General features: G+C 39.4%; 1 protein-coding gene across 1 annotated transcript; it reads right to left on the minus strand.

Moving 5' to 3' along the window:
• Window positions 1-8664: 8664 nt before the first annotated feature.
• On the minus strand, window positions 8665-26791 carry LOC142399739 (golgin subfamily A member 7B-like). The gene is made up of 5 exons (XM_075484298.1): window positions 26712-26791; window positions 21272-21397; window positions 19458-19610; window positions 14791-14892; window positions 8665-12872 (listed from the first exon to the last, which is right to left on the minus strand). Exons 1-5 carry the CDS (start codon window positions 26721-26723, stop codon window positions 12789-12791), a joined length of 477 nt encoding a protein of 158 aa, XP_075340413.1. The 5' UTR covers window positions 26724-26791; the 3' UTR covers window positions 8665-12788.
• Window positions 26792-27842: the final 1051 nt, after the last annotated feature.

Genomic DNA, 27842 nt, shown 5'->3' on the forward strand with positions numbered 1-27842 from the left:
TGTTCTTTTTTTATGCTCTCTACACACACACATATAGTCTAATTGCCATGATTCTTGCAATTTAGGGGGAAGTTAAGAATTGATTTATTTTGGCATAAACGATGGCCAGAGAGTAAAATATGTGGACAAGGACTTAACAGACAGCTTGTTGCTCTCATGTTACTCTGCAGGGGCGCATCAATTTACATGTCAGCATTTGCAACAGAACAAAAAGTATGCAACATGTCTTAATACAGCATTACACAGAGATAATTGTTATTGCAGGGGACAAGGGTTCACATCAAGTGCTGGCCCGTACAGTTCTCAGGAGGAGGGATTCTGAGTTTGTGTGTGTGTGTGAGAGAGAGTCTTGAATTCATCCATATTCACTCTACAGAGCCCATACATATTTGTTTCAAACCCTCTTGTATTACACTAAAGATACAACATGCAATCAACTGAGCCCACAAATTAGCTTGATTCAAACTACTAATGCTACCTGAAAATATTGAACATTTCAGCTGAGACCGAACCAGTTTCTCGCTGAGAATTTCTTTTCCCCTGAAAACAGAGGCATCACACCGTGAAAAATCAATAGGTGTAAGATGATGGACGTGTTAATGCAATTAAAATGACTCACCACGGGACTGTGATGAATCCTAGATGATGGCGTTGTTTTGCTCACTGTGTATGCCAAAGGCGTGGATGGTTTCAGAAGATTTAGCGAGATTATGTTCACTGAAGTTGAATATTTTAATACCTTTTCACAGCAATCTGCTCAAGAGAGTGAACTGGGGTTGCTGTTAAGATATTACTCCATACTGAGGACAAATGGGAGGTTTCTTGCAGTGTGAAACACTCCTCAACAAGGAATACAACGTAAGCTGACAGTTTGCATGATACAAAAGTGTTTATCAAAACTGCACGTCTTGGAAGGTCATACGGGTGTTTTAAATCTCTTTCTCACATTTTCCCTCTCAACAATCCTAATTGTGTGCAGTGCTGTTATTTATTGACATGCTTATGTGATTCTACTTTATTTTTCTGAAAAAAAGTGTTTAAAGTTTTGCACAGTAACATTTCAGCTTGTTGAGGAGTTTAAACAGGTGTGGGACACTACTGACAATGATTGGGTTGTATTTGCAACTCTTAACTTGGTGCACATTCAATATTCAACTTAACATACAATGTACAGTATTTACTGTGTCTATTCCACAGTGATGGGTTAGTTTGCTTTACCACTTCATTCACATCTGGAAGCACACATTTTTGGGTCAGAGTTGAAGGGTATGAGGATAGAGAGGTATTAGACACTGATTCTTAATCAGTGTAATGTACCTGAATGTTGTCATTGAATATTGTCCAATGACCTGTAGGAAGGATGCTATGTGTGTGTTGGTGTGTCCGGCATAGTCAGTACCATTACATTGTTTGCGTTCTAGAGGTTACAGCTGTGTGTGTTTCACCGCTGAAATGGATTGTGAACCACAAAGTCCCTGTGCACAATAAAACCTGGAACACAATGTTCGATGTGTGAGCTTCAGAGGAGTCCATTGGGTGTTCCTGTGGATAGCCTGATTGTGGGCTGGCCTGTTCTCCAAGTGGAAAGAGAATACAAAAGCCTTATTTTTCTGCCTCAGACCTCCAATTAGAAAATGTCCCCCAAGAAGTGATTGCACAATGTGCACACACAATGCAGCTTTCAAAAAAAAAAAATGATAGAGGATTAGATATGGAAGGGAATGTCAAGAAAGCTAGTATTGTGTGGAAATTACTGAGAAGAAACCATAAATATAGGTGTGTTCTCTGCAGTGGTCATTTCCTCTTTGCTGCTGTCAGCTGCAGCTGCAGCTGCATCCTTGCTTTTTAAAAGCCTGAGCACTTTGAGTAATTTGATTTAAATTTAACGATTTAAATTTGCCTGAAACCCAATTCTTAAAAGGTTTGGAGTTTGGAAACTGTGAGAAAAGTAAATAAAAAGAGTAAGCAAATCTCATCATCCAATAATTAATTCACAATAGAAGTGATGAAATATATGTAGATGGTGATATTTTACAAACTTAATGAAGTTGATGGAAGCAACACGTCTAAAAAAAAAAGTTGTCCCAAGGGCCACAAAAGTCTGTTGTTTGGTGATTGTTCCCTCGCAATGCCCCAAAGTTGTTGACCTGCTTCCTGTACTCAGCCTCTTGTTCATCACTGATATACCCAAAAAGTGAAGTCATCTGGAGTACTTCTGGAGATGACATAACTCTCGAGTTGTACTTGAAGTCATCAGACATGCAGAGTGAAGACAAATGGTGATAGTGCAGTCCTCTGTGGTGCTCCTGCACTGCTAACCACCTTCTCAGACACACAACCCTTCGGTGTCACAAACTGTGGTCTGTTTGTGAGGTAGTCAATAATCAAAATCAAAAGTCATCATGGCAGGTGTGCGCTTAAAAAAAATCACCTATGTGAGCAGAACACCACTGAATTAGCATACATCATATGGATAATTTTGTTTCTTTTGCAAGGTGGAGCCAGTCTCAGTCTCCTTGATGAACATACAGTAGACTGTTGTTTGACATACAATTCAAGTTCCAGATCATTTAAACCCTTTGGATAGTCAGCGATAAAGAAGCGAATGATGGGCTTACCGAAGAGGGCTATCCACCTCCCTTCTACCGCCTCTGCACGTTGTCCTTTCTCCAGTGAGCAGCACATGTATGCATGTCTCTGCCATGCGGTGCATGTCAAATAAACTTCCATATTTACCTCCACTAAATAAACCATGTTCTTTTGAAAAAAGAAAAAAAATCTCAGAAAGAGAGGAATATGTCCAGAATCAACATTGCTTTGTTTTATCTGAGATGGAACTTACATTTCACTTGTGGTTTTGGCTGAGTTTGTTTCAAACTAAGATTCTGCTGCTCCTGTGCAACACGGAGTGAATTTCCAAAGTTGTTTATTTGACCTTTAAGTACAACATTAAGTAAATGTGTTTAAATTACATTCCACTACTGTACTTAGTCAAGGGAATTTGTTGTAGCTACACTCCCTTTTGAATAAGAAATAAAGCGTTTAAACCTGTGAAAGCCAATGGCAGTCATCTAATAACATTTATAGTGAAGTGTATTTTGGCCTGTATGACATTTTCATTCTCTGAAACTGTGTAGTTAAATCTGACCTAAACCAAAGTCGAAACGAATTACATTTATCCCAGCTAATATAAATGAAACAATTTAATCTATTTCCAGTTGAAGTTCCGCCATGTTGTGCAGGCTGCGGCTGAAGATACTTAAAGGGATAGTTCGCCTCTTTTGACATGAAGCTGTATGACATCCCATATTAGCAATATCATTTATGAACATTGACTTACCCCCTGCTGCGTCCTGTGAGCCGAGTTCCAGCCTCGTTTTGGCGCTGACGAAGGTAGTCCGGCTAGTTGGCTGGGGCTAAAAAAATAAAGCGTCTTTCTTCTCAAAACAATATGCGTTCAAAAGAGTAATACATTTGCATCACAAAATCGTTGTGCAGGAAAAAGTCAGACCTCACATCGCTTGGCGCTATTTTTGCCTCCCTTGATATCAAAGCGTCCAATGTAAACTGTGCAGACCGAAGAGCAGACCGAGCACTCCCCTGCTTCCGAGCAGCAAACACCGTAACAGGTGCGGCTATCGCTAGGTGGCTGGACGCATTGATATCAAGGGAGGCAAAAATAGCGCCAAGCGATGTGAGGTCTGACTTTTTCCTGCACAACGATTTTGTGATGCAAATGTATTACTCTTTTGAACGCATATTGTTTTGAGAAGCAAGACGCTTTATTTGTTTAGCCCCAGCCAACTAGCCGGACTACCTTCATCAGCGCCAAAACGAGGCTGGAACTCGGCTCACAGGACGCAGCGGGGAGTAAGTCAAGGTTCATAAATGATATTGCTAATATGGGATGTCATACAGCTTCATGTCAAAAGAGGCGAACTATCCCTTTAAGAACAAACTAAAGAATACAAAAACAAAGATGAAATACCCCAAAAGTGTAATTTTATGGACTTAAGTTAAATAGTAGGATTATGAGTAAGTACAAATTATTTTTAGCTGTTAGTTTATTTTCTACCTAAAGTGTACTTGAATGCAAGTCTACATGATACATAACGCCTGGAAGGCTCCATACTCCTGTACTGGTGTTGGGTAGAGATCGGACACTGTCTCACCGCTGTAGAATCTCATCCTTGGCTTACTTAAAAACTTTTAGGACAATAACACCATTTATTCTCATTTGGCAATGCATTAGTTTCGAGAAGAACACATAACAACCTCCATCTCACAATTAACCAGCGTGATCTGCAGTGACATTTTAGCTGGAACCATGCATTTCCATCCTGATGCTCAACAGTGTTTTTATGTAGCATTTTGAACTGAATTTGGGAAATGTCCAGCAGGGAACACAACACAAGAGAACTGTCAGTCACACTGAGGTTAAATAAGCTGAACCAATGTTCATGCCAAAGCCAACAGGCGGGGCAGTGGCATAGAGAAGAAAAGAAAAGTCCAGTCAAAAGATTTTCCAAAACCAGACAAAGTCCAGTAAATCAAGTGGAGCTGAAGTGCAGAGACAAATCCTGCCTCTCCCTTATGGTTTACCTTTGACCATGCATCAAAGAGAACCCAAACACTGTGGATTTCATGACAGAATTTCAAAACAAAATTTCTAAATCTGATAAAACATTCATACATGCTCAAACAATATGCCAAATTGTCCTGTGTGGCTGGGCCTCTGTGTACAGAGTGACTGTTCTGAAGGCAGCAGTGGCGCTGGAGCTCCCCCTATGTTGCATCACATTACATCATAACTCACCGTGATGTTGGGGTAGATGTAGATAAATGCTTTGGAGACAGAGATTTTAAGGTTCACGATACACAAAGGGTTTCTCTCACTGAATGTACATTGTCATGCCAGTGTTTGTTTTGGGAAATGAAACAGAGGAGCATTTGTGTGTGAATTCAGTCTTAGATGTGTGCCATGAGCAGCATAGAGGAGTGAATGTCCTCCTCTAACGTCACCGCAGGAATTACAATTCTCTGACTGCAGGAGCTTCTCCTGAGAGGCAGCATTAATGCAAGCACACAATTGTAAAGTTGTTTGTTTGCCAGGTAATGCTGCCAGCTAAAATATTTCTGGAAGACAGAGGCAACAGCAGGATACAGATTTTCTGTCAAATTTAAGAATAAACATTTGAACCAATCAATGTAAGAAAGCGACTTTTTTCCACCCGTGACTCAGAAAACAAACAGGGGAAAAAGGTTAAACAGACTTCCTCTCTGTTGATTGTTAAGGGAACAAGCAACGAAAGAGCAGGAAGTCTGTGGAAGAAGCAGAATGAAAAGTAACAGTGTTATGCAGCCAAAGAACAACACATTTTCAAAATTGGAAACTCTAAACAATTTTTTGCAACTTTCCACTAAAAAGGTAAGGGGAGGATTGCCGTACAGGGAGAGAAAAGGTCTATGCGGAAGGGGAGAGTAGCTTGTTACCATGAGATTGACCTTTTCCCACAGGTGTTTCATCAACCCTCTGCCGTCTTTGAGAAAATATCAGCTCACCCTCACTGCTCCTCCTCTGTCTCCACTTTTGTGATCTTACCTACCCATGAGGCTCAGTATCTGCCAGTGTTATCACTATGTTTTCCTCTTATGAGGAGGCTATGATGGATCCAAGGTAAACTTCTTGGAAGCATATGCACATCCATACAAAATGCACTTTGGACTGTCACTCCTGCAAATACCTTTCAGTTAAAACAAGCTGGTCGAAATGTAGTATGAACGTTTGTAAACTCTCTCCAGTATGTCTTGAGGGAGCCTCACAAGCCCAGTGCATATCTCTGTTTTCTCAGATGAACGATGATCGGCAGTGGAGTTGTCAGTTGTCTGGCTGAAAATGGCACTGTTACCATAGTCTTATTACGATACATTTCTGACAGAGTCAAATTCAGGATAATCATCCTGCAGTGCGTCTGCTACTGTGAGCTACGTCTAATCAGTCAATAAGAGCATAGAATTAAGAGATGCTTTGATCAACACGATTTTGGCGCTGTTGTGTGAAAACCAAAACAAATCTTAACAGTTAAGAGGGAAGCCAAATGACCTAAACATAACGTGTGGACTTCAAACCAAGGAACTAATCTGGATCAATTGTGGCAGAGGAGGCCTCGTCTTTATGATGTATGTTCCAGTAGAGCAGTGGTTCCCAAACTGTGGTACGCGTACCCCTAGTGGTACGCGGAGGTACTGCAGGGGGTACGCGGCGCACAGAGTTATTTTTTTAATTTTATTTATTAAGGCGTCACACTTTTATGGAGGACTGTTTATGAAGGAGACTCCAGTTTTGTGATAAATGTTACATGAGTTAGGCCTGTTAGTGTATTCTTAAAAAGAGAGAGAAATGAGTTATGTTCATGTATTCTTAAAAAAAAAGAGAAATGTTACTTGTTTAAGTTAGATAACAAAGGAAGATTATTTTGATTTAGTATTTATGCTATTTTGGTTAATTATTTATATTTCAAGAAAGTGTTTTTTATTCTTATGTTGAATTCAACTGAGGTTAAAAAAAGAGAGAGAAAGCCTGAGAATTTTATGTTCAAGTTAAGGATATTAAATAAAATGATTTTCATGTAATAACCACTGTGTTGCTCTACTTTTGGAGAATCATCGCATGCGTTGTATGTGTGAGGGGGTACTCGTGGTGTGACAAGAAGGCTCAGGGGGTACTCAGGCCAAAAAAGTTTGGGAACCACTGCAGTAGAGAACATGAGCGTCTAGAAAGATGTAGCATCGAAGGAAATGGAGAAGAAAACGACCACTTCTAGCAAACCTGTGAACATAATAGTAATACATACTGCATTAAACAGGGCAACTCAGTTTGTCAGCTCATTACACTTTACATTAGTGTCACACTTGGAATATACGGTATGTTGCTTCTCACAGTGACAGCAGACATTTCTGCAGTTTTCAACTTCAGCACATCAAACAATGTGCACGATTTCAAAGTGGCCAGACAAGATTCATTGTTACAACTCAACATCCAAGCAAAGGCATACATTGTCACAACCTCCTCTGCTGTTCCTGAAACTACAGTGTCTATCATGACCAAAAATGTTGTTTTTTTCAGAACACATCATGTAAAATTTTAACCTGGTTCTCACGCAGATGGATGTTTCTCATCCATCTGGAATTTTGTCGGTTGCCTAGCTGTTCTCTGCTGTGAGTAGGCGGGGGTTGTATTCAAAAACCTCTCGAACCTGATTGGAGAATTCAATGTGTGTGTCACGTACTACTTCGACCAATCATATCGAAAGCGGACGTGACGCGTTGGAGCGCGACCAGTCTCTCGGTCTGTGGTGGAAAATAAACAAAACACAACAGCAGCGAGCAAAGCAGGAGCTAGCAGCAGCTAATCTGTTGACACCCCGCCCCACGATTGTGATTGGATCTAGGCATAGAGACGGGCCCGTTTATGGGGTAACCAAAGACTTCGGGCTCAACAAGGCGCGCCCAGACCCTCGTGCGAGCTCACGAAGTGTAACGAAGATGCACGAAGCACGAAGGGTCTGCGTGAGAGCCAGGCTAGTAAAATTTGCCTTTGACCTTTGGATAACTAACATCAGCAATTTTTTATTTAATCTTAATAGAAATTTGTGTAAAATTTTGTTAGAATTGACTTAGATAATAAATTGACCACAGAAAATACTTTATCACAAAAAAGGGAAAAACAAAGGTTTTTGTGAGAAAACAGCACCAAATCGTGAGCCCAGACTGTGAGTGAACGTTTGGATCAGATGTCGTCAAGTTCCCTGCAGGTGTTCCTGAGATACTGCATTTAAGAGAATGGACGGACAGAAAGACAGCCCATAAATATGATGCTTACACTATGACTGTCACCAGGGTCAAAAAGTATAAATAATGTGTCTACAAATTGTTGTGAGGGAGGGAGTTTTGTGTGCTGCAACATGATGTTCGCCATCTTCTTAAGAAGCTGTTAAAAAGCTGCCTGTACGCGACCAGCCCAACACCACGAGCAGACAAAACATATGAACACAGAAGCACGTAGCAGCAAAGAGACAAACAAACATCTCAGTAATCGGTGGAGACCAAAACTGGGCCTGACATTTAAATTTCCCAGATGGCCAGAAAATAACTACCGGTGTTGTTGCTGTGTGGCTAAACAAGTTTGTATTGCACCAGAGTCAAGTTGTGTTTATAGCGGCTGCCCCATGTGACCAAACACATGACTTGCTTCACAGTCTCAGTAAGATTTGAGCTTTCCAATCTGAGCAAAGTTCTAAACAAAATTTCAGCAAAGTTCAAGACAGCTAAGATACACAGACTCAGGGTTAACTTTGCAATGCAGCTGATGTGGAGATCCAACCCTTGGCTGACACAACTAGGCGTCATTGCGGAGCTTCCCTCTGTTCATATCCTGATAAATGCATGTGAAAGACAGATGAGAGAGTGGAGACACAGCTTGCATTAAACTAAACAACAACAAGGGTCCAGTTACATAAAAGTCTGTTTAGTTTCATATAATAAAAACTAAAGAGAAAGAAAAAATCGGAAAGAGAAACAGTCATGTTATTTTGGTGAAATGATTTTGTTTCATGTTTAATGCTGTTGTTTAAAAAAAAATATATAGATATTTCCACATCATCATATTTCTGTTGCCCTTAAAATGTGTGTTTGCGATGCAATTTTTAGTGTGTGCGCACAACATTCATACAGACTGAATATCGTACAATGTAGTGTACTATATTTTTTTAATCCTAATCAGCTTTGAAAAAAGTACACAAATTCATTCAAATTAATATGTTAAATAACCAAATGCAAACACATCACTAGCATCAAAATATAAATTCCTTTTTCTCAGCAGTACAACTGGGATTTCATTTCTTGTCATCTGGTACTCGTTTTGTTTACACACACACGCATCATGCAGCATAAAACATCAATGCACTTTGAGTCTCCCTGAGGTGTAACAGCTCAGGGCTCAAAGCATCTCGTAGAGGCCGGTACCAAGACTCTACACATCATTGTCTATATTTTTAGGAAGACATCATATTGCGCTGTTACATAACCACGTGTCACAGCATATCAAACAGACAGCATCAGGTAATGCAGACTGATGACGATGTGTCTGACACGTTGCACTCTCAGTACAGGATAAATACATGGTATGTAATAATTTACATTGAGACATGGACTATACATCAATGTTTGGCACAGGCTTCTTTTGTCAGCCTCTCTTTTAAAGTCACATTTTGGCTAAAAGGTTATTTCAATAAAAGAGTCAATATGATTAAAAGCTGAACTAGCTCTGTGATATCTCAGTTGAACATCATATTACAATCTTCATTCACTTTTCTGGCTTCATTCTGAATGAACATGCTACATAAAGCATAATATTGAACATTGCATTTTTTCCACTTTAGTTTAGATTGTTAACTTGAACGTGTTCAAAACATAGTGATTGGTTATGACTAAGTTAGACAACAAAATTACAACAATTCATCCTTAAAGGGAACGTGAACGCCTCAAACAAAATCTGAAAATTCACCCAAAAAGCTTATGAAACATGTCAGGTAAAACTAAAAAATTTAAGTTCCCTAAAAACCAACAAACCAACATTTCCATCACGATAGCTACTGGCATGGGTAATCATGAATCTATACATTCAGATTCTTTTGATTTTGGCACAATTTAGACTTTTCCCTGAGCATCATCATCATCCCATCTGGTTACTGCCAGCAGTAAGTACATCATAATCATTGACATTAATATCATAAGCTACATTATGAACACTGGTTAAACAAAACATTGCTCAGCAGTTGAACAAACAGCATGGTTTAGTACTTGCAATTTCACTTGATGTCCAAAGATAAAAGAGGATATGAAAACGTGAAACACACTGAAATGCACCTTCTTTTGATTTGAAGGTTTTACATATCTGGTCATAATAAAAGAAAAATAATCTGGTCCTTACCAGGTCTTGAAATTAGAAAAATTTTACTTTAGATCTAGGAGAGGTTATAAGGCCATTTGCAAACAATCTGGAATCCATAGCACCGCGTTAGGTGAAAAGCAAACACAACAAATCAGCGGAATCAGTGGAATCAGGCAGCTGTGCTAAACGAACACCAGCAAACCTTCATGAACTAAAGCAACAATGTAAATTAAATACTTCACATTAGTTCTGCTAAAGATGGCTCTTGGAGCTGCTGAATCATGGGATGCACCTAATTTTCCCATACAGTACTGTTGCATTTTGGCTCATTTTTTGTGAAATAAATAATGCTGCACTGTAATATGTAATATTGTTGTTCATCTGAGGTTGTTTTTACCTCATTTTAAGACCTGGTAAGGACGAGTTAATTTTCTTTCATTTCATTCATTTCTTTTCATTCTTAATATGTCCTGATGCACAAAACTTCAGAATTGAAGGTCATACTTTCTTTTTCACATCACTGTATTCAGAAACTAATAGCTTTATGATGTTTTAAAATGGAATACCTTTATGTAAATTCCACTTCTAATGTTCTCACACTTAGTGTATACACAATAAACAAGCACATTAATTAAATTTCCTCTCCTGTACAGGTCATTTACACTCCTTTTCTTATTCTTTAAACATTGTCCAATGAGCTCTTTAATTTGCTTTTTGGCAGTGTTGAGTCATTTTTTTAATTGTTCAGTCCATCAGCCCCAGGCTGGATATCTATTCCACTGGGATGAAACATGAAGGCATCAAAAAAAGCACAGGAGGCTGGACAAAAGCACAGCTGAACTCAAATGTTGCGGTAAAATGTCTGTGTGGTTTAAACTCAGCCATTCAGGTGGTAAATGCTGATATCAAACTGGCGAGAGAGCAGTTTGATTTTTTTTTAACTGACAATCTAACTGAGGGGTCTGCTCATAGCTGACTCTGGCAAAGAGAAGGCAAATGGCTACACTCCTGGAACTACGATGGTATGTTATGAAGTGAGTATACAAAAAAACAAAAGGGGAAAATGGTAAAAGAATTAAGAGTATGGAAACTGTGTCAAAGAAATGAGATATACAGACACTGACACAGGGTTGAAGTTTCTTAATAAGTACTCCTTTTTTTCTGTGCAAGTGTTTTGTTGCTGTCTGTTGATACTGAATTTGATGCTATATAGTGAACATATTTGATCTTATCTGCCTCTGCACACACGTGGTCAAACACATACATTAGTAGTCAAGCTGTACTGTCTTGTAAGTGCTTTGGACCTTGTTGTAGATGGATATTAGGTTTTAAGTACAGTAGCTAGAATTGGTTGACATGTTTGTTTGAAAATTCAGTCTTTTGAGTAATTTTCCTCTTTCAGAAGTTGCGAACTTTGTCAGTCTGGCCCTAGAGAGAGCTAATCTGTGTGCACATTGTACATGCCCAATGCAATGCAGATGTCTATGTTTTGCTGTTTTTATTATGTATTTCTATAGTCAAATTTAGCTCGCATCAGCATGACAACTATAAAGACAGGCTTTAAAGGGTTTATGCCAGATTTAACTCTGATCGGGCTGATTCTTCTGCTTTATCATCAATAATACCCACACAGTTTTGAGCTTCAGTGACAACAACCCATTCTCTTCAAGCTTTCTCAGAAGCCTGTTCAGGGCACTGATCTTTGACATTTTAAAGATCCGAAACACTTTCATTGCACTCAAAGCTGGGATATGCACAGCTGATACATGAGCTCACCTCCAGGGGAACCCAGCACACCTTGCCTGGGTTTGCTTGTGTTCCCAATGAGCTGTGACCACAAAGAATATTTTCAAGTTAAGATTTCAACTCCAAAAGGAATCAATTTGTGTGCTGGGATGTGACCACTAGCTAGAGGTGTGTGTGTGTCAGTGCATATTCATGTGTGCACATGTTGCCATCCTTATATGTCTGTATGAATGTTTGGGTACAGCTGTGTGTGCGTGTGTGTGTGTGTGTGTGTGTGTGTGTGTGTAGCATGTGACCTACAGCTGTGATGTGGATCACTTGTATTCACTGCAGTGAATAAGGAGGATAAATAACTGAAGGTGTTCTCTGTTAGCTGTTTGATATTGAAGCCAAATATATGTGAAAAGAGCATAGTCCCACAGTAGGCCCAATTTGCCGGCATTCAAAGCGGACCTCAACCACTTGATACATATGCAGTAATTCAACAAGAACAGAGAACATTGTGTCTCCCAGGAGGTGGGTCTTTTTCCTCCATTCATATGTTAGAGCTGCTGCAGAGACCTCAGAGTACACTGCCAATAAATCAGCAGATAAACAAAAAGACAGTGACCCCTAAAAACTGTCAAACATTGACAGTCAGTCTAATCAAGGGTAAGCCTGATGAATCAGCTACGACTCATAGATGGTGTGAGTCATGCAAACAGACATGGAAGAATGAGAGAAAAGTTCAACTGAAAAAAATGTAAGAATGAAAATTATTGGTTTGGTTTGGATAACTTTTAGAGAGTGATGGGTATTTCCTCACAAACATTCTGGGTGCTGCCATGATTCTCATGCCTATGTGTGGGTTCAGTTGCACTTGTGTTTCCTTTGTTAAGTATCCAGTGTGTTTATATAAGCCAGCTCCTCTTCTCAAGATGCTAAGTTGAAGGCCCCAGCAGGAAGAGTGTGAATGCTGTGGATAAACCTCCTTGCCTTTTTCACTCCACTTGTTCTAGAACCTGGTGCTCTCATGTTTCAGCATGCGGATGTTGGTAAGTGTCCCGCTGCCCCTGTGGTGGTACCCGTAAGCCTGATGCTGCCCCTCCAGTCATCGAGCACTGCTGCACGATGTCATGCTGCTGCTGGGACTGGAGCTGACCGAGCCTCTGTCCTCAAACACGCTGATCTCCAGCTGAGGACACAGTGTCAAGGATTGTTGAGATAAAAAAAAATGGTATTTGAGTGTTGAGAAAGTGCAGCGGGATCTTACAGCAATACACTTCAATATTCCCCAAGAACAGCAGTGGATTTTGTCATATCAAAACCCTCTGCACACTAATAGTGGTGAATAAAAGTTTGCATACCCCTATTTTCTCCATTTGTGTGGACATACAACCTAAAACAACACTAGATTGTCACAGAAAACCACTTAAACATATGTAGCAAAAATATTGTACTTGGTCATTTCAATAGAGGAAAATGGCAATTTATCACAATCAAATCTATTCTAAAGTATGTGAACTTAAAGTATTGGGAGTGACGCCCTTGTGCAGCTATAAACACAATCAAACCTTCTCAGAAACTGTTGCTCAGTCCTGCAGAACACTTTATGGTACCCACCCAGCCATCCATTTTCTATACCCGCCTAATCCAATTTAGGGGCGCAGGGGGGCCTGGAGCCTATCCCAGCTGTCATTGGGCGAGAGGCAGGGTACACCCTGGACAGGTCGCCAGTCCATCACAGGGCCACACAGAGACAAACGACACATCCAAAAAATGCAGGCTCACACTCACTCCTAGGGACAATTTAGAGACGACAATTAACCCAGAGTAACGGCAGAGAACACGTGCAAACTCCACACAGAAAAGCCCCAGCGAACATGGAACCCTCTTGTTGTAATACAACGATGCTAACCACCACACCACCGTGCAGGACTGACTCTAATTTCCAGAGGTTCACATACTTTTACCATTCAAATATATGTAACATCAAATTATTTTCCTATATGAATAACTGGGTTTTCTATCTAAAACACAAAATCGAGGCACCATTGTGCATATGTGAACCCAGACAAATAATTTGAGACGATGTGAAGTAATTTTTCTTGTCCTGTTAAAGATCAGTCACAGATGAGGCAATATAATTGAAAATGAACCATAGTTAACTGTGTTTGTCTCTGTTTCCCTGTCACTGGAAAGTGTTCACTCTGTTACATTGTGGTTGGTGTTGTTACGGTAACTCAATATAATCATATATTGATTTTGGATGAGGCTGCCAGGATAAAATCAAGGCTATTTGCAATGCTGTCCTAGAACCCCACAGGATGTGCCTATTCAGAGATTAAGAAAATGTCTTGGACAGGCAATGGCGCAAGTCATATAGTCAGCTAGTCTCAGCTGGACCTTACGTATATCTCTAAACCAGCCTGATTGGTTTTAATGTGAAGGGCAATAAAACTGGTTTCATTTTACTCCAAATGGTCCTCAGTAATAAAAGTATTATGTATATTATTATATACAATCACAGCACATGCCATTCGAGAGAATTCCCCAATTAGCTTTCACAAAAAGAGATCATAGCACATGTAAGTGCATTGACTGTGTTTGTTTTAAGTTGGCCCTTTGACTTGAAGCCTGCTCTGTGAGACAGTTTGGGCTGGGCCTGTGTGATGGTCTGTTGGACATATTTTCTCTTTTCTTCTGCCTGTATCGCGATTGCACAGAAAGAGACACATTGTCGACCACTTGAAAAAGAAGTGCAGCACAATATGTTCCATGAGCTACACAATGAAAAAAAATATATAAAACATCTTTTCTTGGAATGATTACAGACCTTAAGGGGGTTGAGGATATTGAATAAACATCACAAGTGCATATACCTTTTAAGGCTCTTGTTATACTGTTATACTGAACAGCAACTATAAAACAACAAGAGTTTGAATACATTGTTCAAAAGGAAAAAAGATAAACTTCTTTTTGGTTTATCGAATTCAAATGGATGTATTGGTTCCAGTGATTCTAACCAGTCTGGCCACTTCCCACTGTCCTGCCTGAGCCTTCATCCACTACCCATTTGTTTCACTCTTTAATAGCAGATGAGCGAAGGATACAACCCGCATTCCTCTATCTACGGGGTCTGTGAGCAGCAGACCTCTAGGAGCATAAATCTTCTCATTCTGCTCCTGGATGTACCCCGATATCTTCTTCAGCACCTGAAATAAAACATGGGTAAAAATCTTTAAGAGAAGGATAGACAAATGTCTAAATTGAATCCAGTTTTAATCAGAACCTTTGGATGTACAATTAAAATATAAGCAGAACACACCGTATAGGAGCGAAGATTTGCACATTTCAGATGGGGGGTTTAGTAATGGCATATTACTTTTTGAAATGTATTTTTCACATGTTATAAGATGTGTTTTACGTAATAGCAGATAAAAACTTTGGATGGAACACGACTTAAACATACTCCTAATTTTTCTGAAATGGAAAATATGGAAGAAATCAGTTTGCAGTCTGTGTAGTCAGAGTAAGCATATGATGTCAACTCCAGTGTCATTGACTTTTTTCCCCTAAGGAATTATATTCCAAAATCAAAGTAATTCTATTATGCTCTAAGTACAGCAATTAGTTTTTATACAAACCTCCAAGCTACTCATGTCAAGCAAGGCTGTATGAATTAAATAGCTGAACTGATGAGCATGAGCTTTTCCCTTTTTTTTAAGTTTTGCATTTGGAAGCTTTAGCCCCAAATTCAAAAGATGGCTCTGTCAAGCTAAATGTCATGCCTTGGTTAAATTTCAGGGCAAATTGGAAACAGTCTAAAATGTGAAGTGGACACTTTATTTACATTTCATTGGCAGTGGATCCATTTGCTGGATTTGCAAATGAGAGTAGCTTCAGCTTTGCGAAAACCACAGAGCTGCAGTAGAGTGAATCTGTGCAGTTCAGACCATGCCTTTACACACAATCTCAAACGATCCTGTCTGTATACATTCTCCAAAGCATTACGACTTCACGCATAATTTGTCGGAGAGACTAGAATAGTGGCTGCAAACCCTGAGCCTGATGCAGTGTAGACTGGTGGCGAGTCATGCTAAATGGACAGTTATAAACTAAAATGGCATCATTAGAGCAGTTTATTCAACCACAGATATGCCTCGGTGGGCACCAACAATGCTGATATGCCATGCTTCTACCAAACTCTCTCTAATCATATCAGTCAGATATACCACACACCACTGGGCCTCATGTATACTGAGAGGCTTATTTATGATGCAGAGAAAATAGAGCACATCCTTACAAATGAAACTTTTATCTGCAAATGTATTGAGAGGTACATCAAGCTTTCCACATATGGTGGGAGACTAAACAACACAATGGCTTGCAAACTATTTAAATTCTATTTCAAAGGCTGACATTGAACAATTTAATTAAAAAAGGTTTCCATTGTTTTGTATTATTTGAAAGGAACAAAAAAGAGACAGAGACAGGAATAAGGTATTTAATGCTGAAAAAACTGGTGGAACATCTTACTACTATTTTGGCAACAGATCAGTAACATGACTTGCATCCAAGAGAGGCTGAGTCTTCCAACAGTATGTCAATATGAAATTACAAAAATAATTTGATATATATTAAATACATAATATCATAAAAGTCCCAGCAGTTATTAATCCTCCAAAGATGAATCTGTGTTCCTCAAAGTTAATTTACATTAAAAATGTGTGCCACAACAAATAAACCTTTCAAGGCCTTAAATGGCTGGAGGTATGACTGCACATGTTCTTCTACTAATTAAACCCTGCTTGCATCTCCACCTGTTGGGCAATGCTGACAATGATCTGCCCTGTTTCCTCGACCTCACCTCCGCTTCTAATGCTGGAAGAATTTAGTTGTACTCGTTTAAACCAGAAAGCAATTCTCCTTTCTGAGAGCTAACTGCTGGCTCCCGCAGTGAGCGAGCTTCCAGCCAGCTCCCGGCCATCCTGAGCTCCAGCTCGCTCGGCCAAGTCCTCGAGCTTGTGTCTACTTTCTTTTCCACCTAGGTTGTGCTACCATGCAAAACCCGGCCAGCAAGTAGTCAGTATTGGTTCCTTCAATCTTTTATGTAGAACTGGCTGTCTGACCACATTTTTCTGAGGCAGTCTGTGGTTCTTTGTAGAAGAAATCCTCTGTCAAAGCTGGCTGATTTACTCTTGCAGTCTTGCAAATACGTCTTGCATCTCTCAGAAAATTAGAACAAAGAAATGTCCAAATTGTTAGAGGAGCACACATCAAGCAAAAATGGAAAACTATTATACTATGCAAAACTATAAATACTATGTAGATCAAAAACACAAATTGTAACCAAACCAGTAAAAATCTAGAATTATCGTGAGCTGTATTTGTAGGAGACACATTTGTGTGTGTTCCTCAACTCACATGAACTCATAGAACATGCCACATTCACCTTCTCTTTTGTAACTTTTCTAGAGGTCACTGGTTGCATTCATCCTCAAGAGATTAAAATGACAGAGACTACACAACACACTGTGCAGTGCTCTTCAGGGATGCCGGGGGCCTGTTACAGCTGCAGGCTCAGCTGCTAATATGGTGACCCTTGCTGGTGCAGAATGAAAAAAAGAAGAATTCTATCTCCCACTAAGAGAAAAGTAAAAGAATTCTTCAATGATAAGCCTGAATAGTAGTGAGGTATTTTATTTTTCACTGACACACGGCTGATCTGACTGTTATCAAAAGCCAGTTGTTTGCTTCCCTGCAGTTTTGTAAATCGGTCTAAATTTGGTGAAATAACACTTAACAATAACAATATCTAAATTCGAATTATGCCATCATAACCACATATTTCTTTAGACAGAATAAGTAGTGTCTCAAACGTTACACAGAGGTGACAGAGAGAAACCCTGACAAATCAGTTTACTGTGGTTTAGGGAAAAGGCCAATCCTTTCACTCTTCAGTGTGACAAGTATCCAAGCTTTTTGTCAGCCATGTCTGTTCAGCTGCTCTTGGAAAAGCGATGCAAACATGATCCTCTGCTTATATTGCCCATTTTAAGGGAAGATATTGATATATGAAGACATTTGTGTGTGTAAACATGTGTCAGAGCAGAACTCAAACAGATCACAGCCACATTCTTGTCAACAATGCACAGGGGAAAAAAAGAAAGGGAGATGAAGGATACAAACTATGAATGATGGAGGTTTCATAAATGCCTGTGCTTACATGCACGTGTTCTGACACGCTAGGAGCAATCAGTGCCTTTGATGGGGCATCGAGCATGTTCGGTTCTCCAATGAATCTGCTCACTGATCTGACATCCACTACTGTGTGGCACCCACAGCTTCAACTTGGGTGGGTATGTTTCATCGTCGTCAGTCATAGCATCATTCATAAAGCTAAACAAGTCAATAAACAACTCTCCTGTGAACCTGATAGCATCTGAGCATCTCAATGAGCCGGCACCAGCTGACAGGGAGATGAAAGGTGCCTTGGATCAGGCTATCTTTGCATGACTTCAACGCAGCAATACCTCCTTTTTTGTTTCTTGGTCAAGCTCGGAGTACCTCTGAACTGCTTTGATAAAGAAATGTTTGCAAAATGCGACAAGACGAAGCAGATGAATGTTGTGGGTGACAGAGATCAGAGCACGAGGCATGCTGAAACTTTACGCCACTCCAGTTGCATCTAAAACATCAGCAGGTTCACAGAAAATCACAAGGGGATTAATCAAGCTCACTGTGTCAGCGTGTGTGATTGTGTTATACGTGTGTGTTCTTGTTCCATTCCAGCGACTAAGAGGCAGCAACATTAGTGGTGCACAGATTTAACCACCTGCCCTTTCTCAAGATGGACATCTTGGTTACGCTGAGCTTAACCACGTTACGGCTGGTGTGCCATGCCTTGCCCACTGGCACACAGAAATGTAGTGGACGGGAAGCAGAGCCAGAGCGAATCAGATCATATCTCCCGGTTCTTGGCTCTGCTTTCGTCTGTCAGTGAGTGTAAAGAACTGTGCATGAGAACACACAGCTGGATGCTTCTTTGTGTGAAGCTTCCATGAAAATTGAAAACTGGCAGAAAATTAGTCCTGTGGATGAGCTGTAGAGTTTAACATTTAGAGAAAAGTGAGCAATTCGATTACACACAAATATCAAATCGTCATACAGACACCATCCAGTGTTAGATATCGTAGTTATCATGACAAGCACAGTGGCTATGTGGGAAAGCACCGCCACCCCACAGTTAGATGGTTGTTGGTCAGAGCTTGCTGCCCACGAAAAAGCTTTCTGCAGGGAGTTTGTCCTGAACAATCACTTAAAGGTTCATTAAGTTTACCCAGCAGAAAACAATGGGTCACTGATACTTTTATGAAAAAAAAATCGGATACTGAACTACAAGCTCTAGAGTAAGCTCAGTGTGTTGTAGAGTTACGACAGCCACTCAACATTTTGCACTCATTCACTTTGTTTTTGAAGAGTTGATGATAAAATTGATATATTTAGGCTTTTAATATCTGTAGACTGGGTACGGGATTGGACACCGTGATTCGTGTTAAAAATCAAGAAAACACAGCAAGTCTGGCTTTGTCCAGCAAAACATTGCATTGTAACAAGATAACCAATATTTGTCACCTGTAAGTGGCTTTAACGTTGTGGCTCATCAGTGTACACATATTACAGAGTAGAAAGTCATCTTGATATCCATATCTCTAGTCATCAAGAGGTATTTAGCCATTTTGTGTGCTAATATTGAGGTGTGCACAGATTTATTTACCTTCTCATAGCGTGTTTCCATGCAGAGGAAGATGATATAAGCTGTTGCACAAGCAAGACATCCTTCCAGGTACGACTGACCTCCAATTTTTTCAGCCTCTACGTAGTAAGAGTTGAGGGTCTTCACTGTCTGCTCAAGCAGAGCTCTCTCAATCTAATTAAAAACACAACAAACTTTCAGGTTGGGATGGGAAGCATGCGTAGAGCACGAGGCCTGCACAAGCGAACTGCTGGCATAACTGCAGGAGCAATCTGTTCAGTTATAAAACAAGCTGCCAAACATATCTGCTGCACTCTGCTCACCCTTACACACCCTGTTTTTCCTCAAGCAATTTACAGGCACGCTTAACTTTTGGAAGACAGAAAAACATCAGGTTAGGTTGGCAAATTACTTGATGATCTACAGGAGTTCACAGTATTTGCAACAAACTGAAGCAGATTTAAAAGATGGTTCCCAAAATTCCCTTTACTTCGACTGCCACCTCTTCTCTCTGTGCTAATCCTTCTTTCTAATTCTCTTTGTGTTGACCATGCGCTTCTGTTGCAAATTGCTGGAACAATCTACCTCTGTTATACCTCTTACAGGTGCTAATGTGGCTGGATATAAAGAACAAATCTAGACCATGAAAAGAAGCAGATTATTTAAATTATTTGAGTGAAATTGTGTGGAAAAACCTTAGTAACTCACGTTGAAAGGATCATATAGGTTTCTTTTTTTAAATTCATAGCCTTACAACCAACCCATAATAGTGTCCCATAAAGTACTGTCCCTGTAAGAGACACGGGCGAAATAGGACTCATATTAGCAAATCCATATCAGAGAAGATGTTATTCCCAAGTTTTTTTTTTTCAGAAGGTGAAGGAAGGAAGGCTTTCATGCATTCATGACACATGTTCAGGACCATCATTTTAAGGCTTTTTCACATCTTAGTTACATTCAGATAATAACACAGTCCTTTACTAAAATACTTTGCCATGTCATCCCTTAGTTAGGATTAGAAAAAGTTCAAGGTCTGGCTAAAACTAAAAACTAAAACTTTTTATGTGTGTATTGACACATTATATGTCACAACACATTAAGATGAATATTTGCCCCTTCCATTAAGTTCACTTATTTAACGGTAGACATTAAATTGAAAGTTGAATTAATGTGACCCAGGCCTTCATTGATGTCATACTTACAAATATCCTACAATACAAGTGTGTTCATAGTACATAGAAGCCTGTAATAATCTGTGTTGTGTAATTTGGGATACTTCGTTATGGCAATGGCTTTGCGTTGTGTGAATAGCAAAATGTATTCCTCAGTTTATTGTTTTTCAGAGGAGGACCTAAGCTAAATCTCAAGAGCTTTTTTTTGCTGGCCAACTTGTAAATTCAAGAGTAAAATTATGAATTTTAGACTAAGTGTGACAAATAAGCAACACAAAAAGTATTTTTAATCTTTAAAAAACATTTTCTAACAAATTTAACCATATTGCCTTCTTCTCAATAAATGCTATCAGCCTTTCATCGATTGAGTGTGTCTTTTTTTGTAATGTGTTCACAATCCTTTCACCTCTCAATAATTCAATTGTTGTGAGTGTTGCATTATTCAGAAGGAATTTTCAAATATTTGGCTTTTAAGCTTAAGCTTAATCTCACCCAAGGCCTATTTTATGAGAGGTAATAAAGCTTATATGGTTTGGAGTTGAAGAATCTAAACAGCAATAATGAGAAATAATTGCCTGCTCTTCATAAGTTGGAGCATGTGAGAGTCATTTCAGGTTAGTGTGGTTAACAAATATGTAGATAGGAGTTTGTATTTATACTCACCCTGTTTTCGAGCTCTGAAGGGAATTTGGTTTGGAACCGACACACGGTTCCCTCGCTGTAGTCTCTTTGTATAAACACCTTTGTTACCAGTGATGCACTGTTCCGCATCTCCTGGAGGTTATGGAACTAAAGGGGGAAACAACAGGGAGAAAACACATGTTAGTTAGATACATGACCAGCAAGTATCTCTTTGCTCTGTTTGCCAATTTTACAAAGAATCCATCCCACTAACTGTTTCTGAATTTTTTTCATTTTGGCCACAAGCTTTGCTAATAAAATCTAAGCCTGTCTCTCTCTGAGAACATTATATCTTAAAGTCCACTTGTAAACAGAGGATCTTAGTCGAAGGGCAAATACTAAATCTACTAGAAAGAGCTATTTTATATTTCCTGGCAGATGGGGCTTGCATTTTTCCCTGATAACACAGAGGCAACATAGGGCTACACTGTGAGGAGTATGTTTGAGGTCTTACTACATCAACATCAGAGCAGACTTACACTAGTTAGCACTCTTGCTGCATTCCTTTAGCATCAATAGACCCAGTTGCAGTAATAACATTCTGAAAGAGTCCTCTTTATAGCACTTTGGTGGTGTGTGGTGTGTTTTACACCCAAACAGCCAGTGTAAACCTGTCCCCTGCTGATCTAAATTACTTTCCTCAAGAGGATGGTAATTAGAGATACAGTACAAGTGTAGAGAGAGGAGTTAAAAGGAAAAAAACAAGTGAGAAGTATGGTGTTATACTCATCTTAGAGACTTAAAAACCTTTATAAAAACACCATATTCCACAAGAATGTTCAGCATTTGTGAAAATATAAACTATACACTTTTATTCAGTGTGTTTCATTTCCAGCATTTGGCCAGCGACAGCAGTGTTGTTATTGTAAAAAGGTAGAGCCAGAGAGTCCATGTAAGCAGACACAGCACAGAGCCAGCCTTTCATCTCTATATAGAGTGGAGTACATCACTCACAACCAAGAATAGCATCCAAGCTATTTTCATCCACTAACAGCCACAATCATCTTACAGCCAGAGCTTTTAATATCCCTCGTTTCGCTTTTTTTGCCTCTCCAACACAGCTTCTATTTTTGTTGCCATCTTGATGATCAAGTCATTCTATTAATAGACACTATCATCAGCACACAGTTGAGCATAATTTATTCAAGTTAGAATCAACTGCCCTAGAGTCAGCCTCATTAAGATTGCACAGGCTCTTTGTTTGCAGATGCGAGAATGTGTGCAGGTGAATGTGGAAGTATTTACTGTACATATAAGCAACAAAATGTACATTTTTTGTTCAAGCACATAACTAAGGAAAAAAAAAAACTCTTGTAACAAAGCAAGCATTTACTTTTGAATCCATATCACATATACAACATACAACCTTGTATATGTGACCTGTTGAGTAGATTCAATGGTGAAAGATGTAAATAAAGATCTATTACGGAAAAAGAAAGTGGTGAAAAGAGAAGCAGACAGAAGGAAAGAAGAAAGGTGCTGTAAAGAAAATTGGATTCAAATCACTGAAAGTAAGATAAGAGAACATAAGGACAGAGATTGGTTATGAATGAGAAAATAAAATAAAGCATGATATACAGAAAGGAAGAGTGGAAAGTTGGAAGATGAAATATAAAACTAAAAAGGGGATGATGGAGAGGACGGGAGGAAAGAAAGCAACAGTAAGAGATTGCAGATAAATAGAATACATAGATAATATTCGGCAGAATAAAAGAGAACAGTCATCAACAGAACAACCACACTGTGAAGAAAATAATCATGTTTACACACCAGATTTAGATGCCTCATTGTTGAGTTAAGAATACTTTATAAATGAAAAAGAATGTGGAACAGTGTTTAAAGCTGCGACACGAGCATCTTGGCCTCCCTTCTCTGATACCCTTTCCTCAGCAAACATGGATTGGACCACATCCATTTTCATGCTAAACTTCAATTTTGATCTCAACAACATATCTGTGAATTTTCATGATTGCGCCTTGCACGGCTGGAACATTTTAACATAATACTTTTAACGGCGGCACAAACTGTTTGAATAAATGTGGTAAGAAACACTGAACGACAGCTAAGGGGGAGTCAAGCTTCTCTTCCATAGATTTTCTCTATCATCTGATCTCAAGATATGTTACTCACCAATCACCTGACTTTAATGAACTAATAACATTTATTCTCGGAAAGGTTCTTCCTTCGACAAACTTCTTTTTTTCATTTTGCCTTCAAAAATTCCTCTCTAAAAATGCTGCTCGCGAATGGTCTTGCAGGCCAGCGTTCTGCATCATTTCACGTCATGTTCCGTTTCAGAGGTTGTCAGATCATGTGTCATAGCAGCAACAACTTAAGAATTTGGATATAAATCGGCTGTCACTGATCATGTCCAGCGGCACAACGGGTCCAGAAGGTTGGATTGATGACCAAGAATTTGATCTTGTTTATTTTTGCTGTAAACTGCTGAATGCAGACACATCAACATTAAATCAATCCCGTCTAAGAAAAATGAATTCTATCACACATGCACATGTTGGATTCTCATACTGATCTTGACTGATTTTGACGAAGAACTTTGCTGTACTTCATCATAATCAAATATTACTTTTTTGCAAATCAACATTATTGAACAGTCTTCAGATCACCGCTCTCTGGCTATAATCTGAATGACAAAGAAACACTCGGCTGTTCTGTGCAAGCTAGTGACTTTATAAAGATTTCAGTAGTTTTGGGATGCCTATAACTGGTCTGAGTCCATTTAAGCCTTGAATCTAAATGTTTTCTGTTGCAAGACAGGGTATTTCTCCTGTATGGGATCAGGGTTCAAATCTGGTTTATTCCTGTATCTAAATATAGTAAACGTCAAACAACGTGTCATACTGATCAAACAGAACTCCATTAAACAGCTTTGTGTTGAGCTGCACTGTCTGACTTATGCTTCCACCCACGCTACCTATCACTTTTAGCTAACATTTGTTTTGACACTGATTATCCACAGACAACCAAAGTGAAAGTAAGTTGCAGAAGGAAGACTAATGGCCAAGTAAATGGCTCCAGAAAACATACTAGATCAAGTGAACAAAAAGATAAAGACAAAGACGATAAAGACATAAATCTATTTCTAAATGTAGGGGATGATAAATACACATATTATATCATTTATTATTATTATTATTTGTTGCCAGTTTGTATGACAAATGATTCACTACATAAAAACTACATAGTGTTAACATGTTCTCTTTGTCATCTCTTCATTCCTTTACCCCAGTAACATCCATCTTTATTTCCTTCAGTTGGGGTCTGCGTTAGTCTCATTGCTATGTTTCCTAGTTAAAATCACTCCAACTCAGGGAACCTTTAGTGACAACGTGGGTGAGTGCAGACAGTGGGCAGAAATCGCAAATGGTACACGCAGACGATTAAAGCGTGTACAGTAAATGCATTCACATTTCATTTTTCCTTAGCTTTTCTTCAAAGCTTTCACAATATACCTTGTCCTCTGCCAAAGAGAGGAGAATTTTCTCTGCTGGACTGGTTTAGCCAGGGTTCTTAAAGTCAGTGGTCTTTAGACAAAGTTTACAAATTCTTGGTGGAATATCACGGTGGAGCCAGCGCTGGGAGGGAGAAATCTTTTTATGGAAAAGGTGGAACACTGTTTCAGTGGGGAGCTCAGCCTCTGCCAATCTCTCTTTGGCACATTCTCCCCAACAGTGTAATTCTCAAATACGAGCCAGCCTGCAGACTGAGAGGAATATCTGGCAGTAGTGGACTTACTGGATGAAGAGGCTGTCAATGCAAACAGTCCGCAGAGAGAGCTGATTGCTATTTATTCACTTCATTCCATCATTTGCTGACTTGGCATACAATAAATGTCATAGAATGAGTAAAAGCATGAGTAGGAAGCAGTGCTTATCTCAGACCCAATCACTGATGGGTGCAAACTGCAGCAGCCTGATCACATTAAATTACGCCATGGATAATTGATGGGCCTTGGACTTAAAATCTGTCCTGGGCCCGTGTTTGTGAGCATGCATGTGTATGAGTGTGTGAGTAATTGAAAGGGCTTGGACAGGGATACTGGCAGACCACCAGAGGATAGGGCCGATCTGCTGCCGTTGGAAATGTATCCTTACTTATATATCTCTGGATGAACCCCTCGAGATGGGCCACCTAATTTTTGAGGTAGTCCAGACAAGCAGAAATTAAACAATGAAAAAAATGGAAACAGGATAATACAAAGAGTAACACTGAAACACACAAACTGAATTACACAAACACACAGAAAACAGAAAAAGACATTTGATGTTGACATGCGACGAATACTTAAGGGTAAGGGTAACTAAAGCCAATCCGATGGAGCATATCACATTAAAGCTATGTTACTGACCTCCATGGATACAAATGGGACATTAGCTAACAATAGCTCTTACTATTGTAAGTAACTTTTTATTGTGTAGTTTTTAGTGTAAGTAATTTGTCATGCATTTGAGTAACAGATTCACTCACTCATAAACTGGATGCTCCCTGATATATGTAGAACACACTCATACGTTTGCATGCAAGCACATTAGTTCATTCACGTGTGTGATGTGCAAACCCTTCAAACCAAGACTATCCTCCTCTGGTGAGGTCATCATTATGATAAGTAAAGCAGGGATGTCTTTAGCATTATGGTGACATTGTCAAGGACACAGAAGAGGGAAAGATGTGCTGCCTGGGAGCTACCAGGCATTACTGAAGCTAAAAATATATCAGCTACTGCCATTGCTTCTGTTTGAGTCAACTAGTTGTTCTTAGTGACACAAACACTATACTGTGCTGCCAATCCTGTTAAAATACGTTGATTAAAAACATGAAGGAAATATGGGAATACATTTCAACAAGCTTACAAGTATTTCAACAAGACCGGTCAAAATGTAAAGATAACGCATTGTCCAGCTTATCTAAAAGTATGACAGAGGGAAAGACTGTCCCTGTCCATGGTGCTGACTGCTCCATCGCCATCATCACCATCATCATCATTGTGCCTTCAGCTCTGAGCCTACTGTAAGCTCTTCTTGGGGGACACTGGTCTCAGTGTGTGTAATGATGACGAAAGAGGGAGAAAAATGTAATTTTTTAATTTTTTAAATTTTTAATACTGTATGTGCTGCAGATCAAACTGCAAATAAAGTGGGTATAAGCTTTCAAAACGGACAATTCTCTTGAATTAGGTTTACCTCAATTCACTCTCCTGACTTCAATTCCATCTGGATACTCCAGATTGAGTCGGCTGATCAATTAAATTAAGTCAACGTCCCCTTAAAGAGCGATAAGCCACAAACAAGCAACACATTCAGTATCCAAGACTGTATTCTCAACCTGCATTTGCTGGAGAGATCCGATGGGGAGATGTGGGATCACTCCTGGAATACTAAAAAGAAGGCAGCAAATTCCTTACCTCTGTCGCCATACTGCAGTGAGCGGGTGCGGGATGTGTCCCGTGCTGAAAACGATAACCGTTTGCTCGGGTTGCGTGGGACAACTCGACCACAGATGCTGGCAGGGGAGGACTGGGCGCACGAGCTGGCGCGCACGTGCGAGAGCTAGTGCGTGACAGCGGGACCGCGGGATGCGGTTGCCGGTGGTTATGCTACTTCCATATGAATTTCTATTACTGCGCAAACCGACAATAATTTCCTCTCAGTCCTCGCTGTAACACTTTTTAGGCGCAGAACGGTGATTTTTCAAGAATCAACGATTTATTTTTTATCCGAGAATCTTTTCTATTTTAGTCTCTTGACTATTTAATTGTTATTCAATAATGCAACACAGGTGCAATGGTCTCTATCCATTTCTATTTGCGACTTCTTGAGACACAAAATAATTCACTGAAAAAAGGCAAGAAGAATACCAGAAAGATCAAACCCTGCATCTGTCAGTGCTTGAAGCTACTGTTCACACACACACACACACACACACACACACACACACACACACACACACACACACACACACATACACAATATTATTGATAAGAAGAAGAATCATACAGGCATGGAAACATGTTTGCACTGTATCTAGAATGTTAAACTTCCTTAGTAAACTTTATATGTCTTAGATTAGGTGTTCTTTACTGATTCCCAGAAAGAGTAAAATGAGTAACTTGAATTTGTGGGACTACACAAAGTTAGTGTCCGATTAAATATTAGTGTGAATTTATTTGAAGTTTAAATATCATTTAAAGATGAATCACGTGTTGCTGCCAGTGTGGATCTTGTTTTTCCAAATGGAAGCTTATATTCAAACAGTCACAAAAAAAACAATCAATGCACGTCATGGAAACTGTTGAACTTTTGATACCCTAAAAAAAGTTTTATGTAAAATATTAAATATTAAATCTGAATAAAAGAATCTTCAAGCACCTTAAAAAATCAAATATGCCATTTAAAAAAGAAATAGGCATTTCAGATTTGGTACAAGTGAATAGAATGTCCTTGGAGGGACAAATTGAACCTGTCTGATTTACATCTTGTCTGTTCCTGATGCGTTGTCATCATGCTGTGATCTTAAGTGCTCTTAAAGATCTTCA

Source organism: Odontesthes bonariensis, chromosome 2 (genome assembly GCF_027942865.1).
Source record: "Odontesthes bonariensis isolate fOdoBon6 chromosome 2, fOdoBon6.hap1, whole genome shotgun sequence".
Lineage (NCBI taxonomy): Eukaryota > Metazoa > Chordata > Actinopteri > Atheriniformes > Atherinopsidae > Odontesthes > Odontesthes bonariensis.

What these genes read in the sequence shown, in the direction of transcription:
- LOC142399739 (XM_075484298.1), bottom strand. An exon ending in TGGAAACACGCTATGAGAAG is followed by an intron (nt 14,893 to 19,457) that starts GTAAATAAATCT and finishes GTTTTATTTCAG; the next exon opens with GTGCTGAAGAAGATATCGGG. An exon ending in TAGATAGAGGAATGCGGGTT is followed by an intron (nt 12,873 to 14,790) that starts GTATCCTTCGCT and finishes CTGTGTCCTCAG; the next exon opens with CTGGAGATCAGCGTGTTTGA.